General features: G+C 28.8%; 2 protein-coding genes across 2 annotated transcripts in view; one reads left to right on the top strand and one right to left on the bottom strand.

Moving 5' to 3' along the window:
* LOC124418973 overlaps positions 1–1,786 on the top strand; it is a 19,959-nt gene extending 18,173 nt beyond the window's left edge. The window contains exons 2-4 of the mRNA XM_046947014.1: positions 578–754; positions 870–1,046; positions 1,502–1,786. Of these exons, the coding sequence (XP_046802970.1) occupies positions 578–754; positions 870–1,046; positions 1,502–1,786 (639 nt within the window). The remainder of the gene's footprint in view (positions 1–577; positions 755–869; positions 1,047–1,501) is intronic.
* LOC124418911 (putative nuclease HARBI1) lies at positions 1,270–2,955 on the bottom strand. The gene is made up of 4 exons (XM_046946803.1): positions 2,842–2,955; positions 2,701–2,785; positions 2,380–2,627; positions 1,270–2,323 (listed from the first exon to the last, which is right to left on the bottom strand). Exons 1-4 carry the CDS (start codon positions 2,938–2,940, stop codon positions 1,886–1,888), a joined length of 870 nt encoding a protein of 289 aa, XP_046802759.1. The 5' UTR covers positions 2,941–2,955; the 3' UTR covers positions 1,270–1,885.
* Positions 2,956–2,961: the final 6 nt, after the last annotated feature.

The raw sequence follows: 2,961 nt of genomic DNA, 5'->3' as shown, positions 1-2,961 counted from the left end.
AAAGGTAACTTGATCAAAAAAAAAAAAAAATCAAATAATACTTTGGTTGAAAAATGTAATGAAAAACGTGTGTTAAGAATTTTTCGATCTCACTCCTTAGTATAATCCACAAATAATTATACATTTACATTTTTCTGCAAAAGTGATACAAATTCTAATAGATTTTATTCCAGTAAAACAAAGTTTTGGTGTAGTAACCCTTACAAAGAGTTCTTTTATTAGACGTATTCTGAATAAAAATTCCCTTAAAGGTACTTTACACTACAATACTTTGTATTAATACTAATAAAAATTTCAAAATGTGTTGTAGTGTAAATTTAAAAAGTATCCAGTATTAAATAATGTGTTATGAAAAGTATTGAGTATTTGAAAATTTTTAAAAAGAAATATATTTTACTTAATACCAGAGTTCATTTCATTTTGAAATAAGTCATTTTTGATGTTTTAAAATAAAAAATACAAAAATGGAAATTGAAATGGAAATGGAAAATATTTGTGCAATAAAGGTAAGTTTTTTAATATATATACATATATATATATATAATATATGCAAACAATGAAGTATATTCAAATATAGGTGGAGTGGGACAAGAACTCGGTTTTAAAGCTAATCAATCTGTGGCAGGAATATCCATGTCTTTACAACCCGAGGAACCAATTATACCATAACAAGCATTCAAGAAACGAAGCTCTTGAAAAAATTACTAAAAATTTGCAGGAATTAATTCCAGATATTAAAGTAAATGATGTAAAAGTAAGTTACCTTAAGAGTTTTGATTGTGTCGAATTCCATTATATTCCTCTCATCCACTATCAAGAGCTTAAAAAGTATTATTGTGGAATAATATATGGATGTATTTTAATTACAGGTAAAAATAAGTTATCTAAGAAGCCAGTACGCCAGAGAAATTCAAAAACAAAAAGAATTCACAAGAAGTGGAATGGGTACCGACGAAGTTTACGTACCGTCGGTGTACTGGTATGATGAACTTAAGTTTTTACGTGAATATATCAAAATAAGAAAGGGGAAAAACAATTTAGAAATGGTAAGTGAATATAAGACCAACTCAGGCATACATATGTATGTATGAAATCATTGTGATGTTCATATTAAAACTCAGCATAAATGTTGAATGATTAAATCGCGGTCAAATAAAAAAGGATCGACTCATGAAGGGCATACGTACATATGTATATATGTATGTATTTTGAATATATCCACCTTCCGAATTTACTTAAAATTTACGTCACATGTAGTGATGGTGGGTCTTTAAGATTCGGCATAGCCGAATATAGCACTCTTACTTGTTTTATTTTATGATTACTGTTCTCGAATCCGAAATATTTAATAATTCGTTTACTTCTTTTTTAATATATTCATCGCACGAGCGGACACCACTAAACGCAATATATTTTGGGCAACATCATACAACAATACGAATAATAGAAATTAATGAATTAATTGCAGAGTTTCTATTAATAAAAATTATAATATTTTCAGAGCCAAATAATTTCCGATGAAGATTCCTCACCACCAAAGAAGATTTCATTAGATTCAACTGTTCATGAAACAAAACGCCAAACAGTTGAATTAAGTGAAGAAGATGATGCTTTAAAGGCAGCAACAGAAGCACTTAAAACGCTAGCAAATAAAAAGCAAATTGATCCATATATTGAAAGCTTTTCAAATTTCGTTAGAGAACATTTATTGTCTATTGAAAACGCTCAAGAAAGAAAAACACTGATTAAAAAAATTATGACGCTAATAATTGAACATAGCAATTAAAATAGTTAGTTCTACATTTTATTTTTATAGTAATATGTATGTATACATAATAACACATAATAAAATACTGTTTGTTTTAAAAGTACATATATATTTGTTTTAAAAGTTAAATTTTGTTACAGCCTCTGCTTGCCAGGAAACTTGTCCCTCATTATTAAAGTATGTTCTGAAAATATCTCTGACTGCAGATGCATCATTAGAAGATCTGTGGCCCGGGCTATGTTCAATAGTTGTTAAGGTTGCATTTCTTTGAGTACATTGAAAAGAGTCGTCATTGTGGTTTTCTATTTTTAAAAAATTATGTAGAACACAACAGGTTAAAGTAATAAGTTCTGCTTTTTCAACATCTAAAGTGATTTCTTTTAGAAGAATTTGGAACCGATTGACTAGTTGACCAAAACAATTTTCGGATACCCTTCTTGCCCGGGAAAGTCTGTAATTAAATATTTTATTTTCATGTTCATTTCTTTGTGAATATGGCTTTAAAATTCTAGTTGAAAGTCGAAAAGCTTCGTCAGCAACAAATACAAAGGGAACCTTGAAAATTTGGATTTATTAGATAAAATACAAAGTTTCCAATTTTACTAACAAACCTTAACGTCTGAACCAGGTAACTCTTGATTTTCTGGAAAATTGAGAGCTTCATTGCGAATTGCAATTCCTATCTCAGATTGATTAAAAACTGAAGCGTCATTTGCTCTTCCATTTGACCCGACATCAACAAATATAAATTTATAATCAGCATCCACAAAAGCCATGAGAATGATGCTATTAAATCCTTTATAATTATAATAAAAGGATCCATCAGACTTCTTTGCCCTTATTGCAATGTGCTTACCGTCTACATGTGTACATATATGTATATAAAAAAGCTGATAATTGTATTTTAAATTAAATGATATAAAGAATCAAACCTATCGCTCCAAGGCACATAGGGAAATTCCATTTATTATTAAATTCTGTAGCCACATCCAGCCATTCTTCAGTTGTTGTGCACCCCTTTTAATGCAATAAAGTAAATATTATTATATGCATTTAAAAACAAACATATTTACCTTTAAATAAACGTCTTTTAAATTGTAATAAATAGCTTTTAGCGTTTCAGGAATAATAATGGATATGGCTGGAACTGATACTCTAAAACTATAGGACATATCTGTAAATGTATTACCAGT

This window comes from Lucilia cuprina, chromosome 3 (genome assembly GCF_022045245.1).
Source record: "Lucilia cuprina isolate Lc7/37 chromosome 3, ASM2204524v1, whole genome shotgun sequence".
NCBI lineage: Eukaryota > Metazoa > Arthropoda > Insecta > Diptera > Calliphoridae > Lucilia > Lucilia cuprina.
This window is presented reverse-complemented; position numbering and strand designations above follow the sequence as displayed.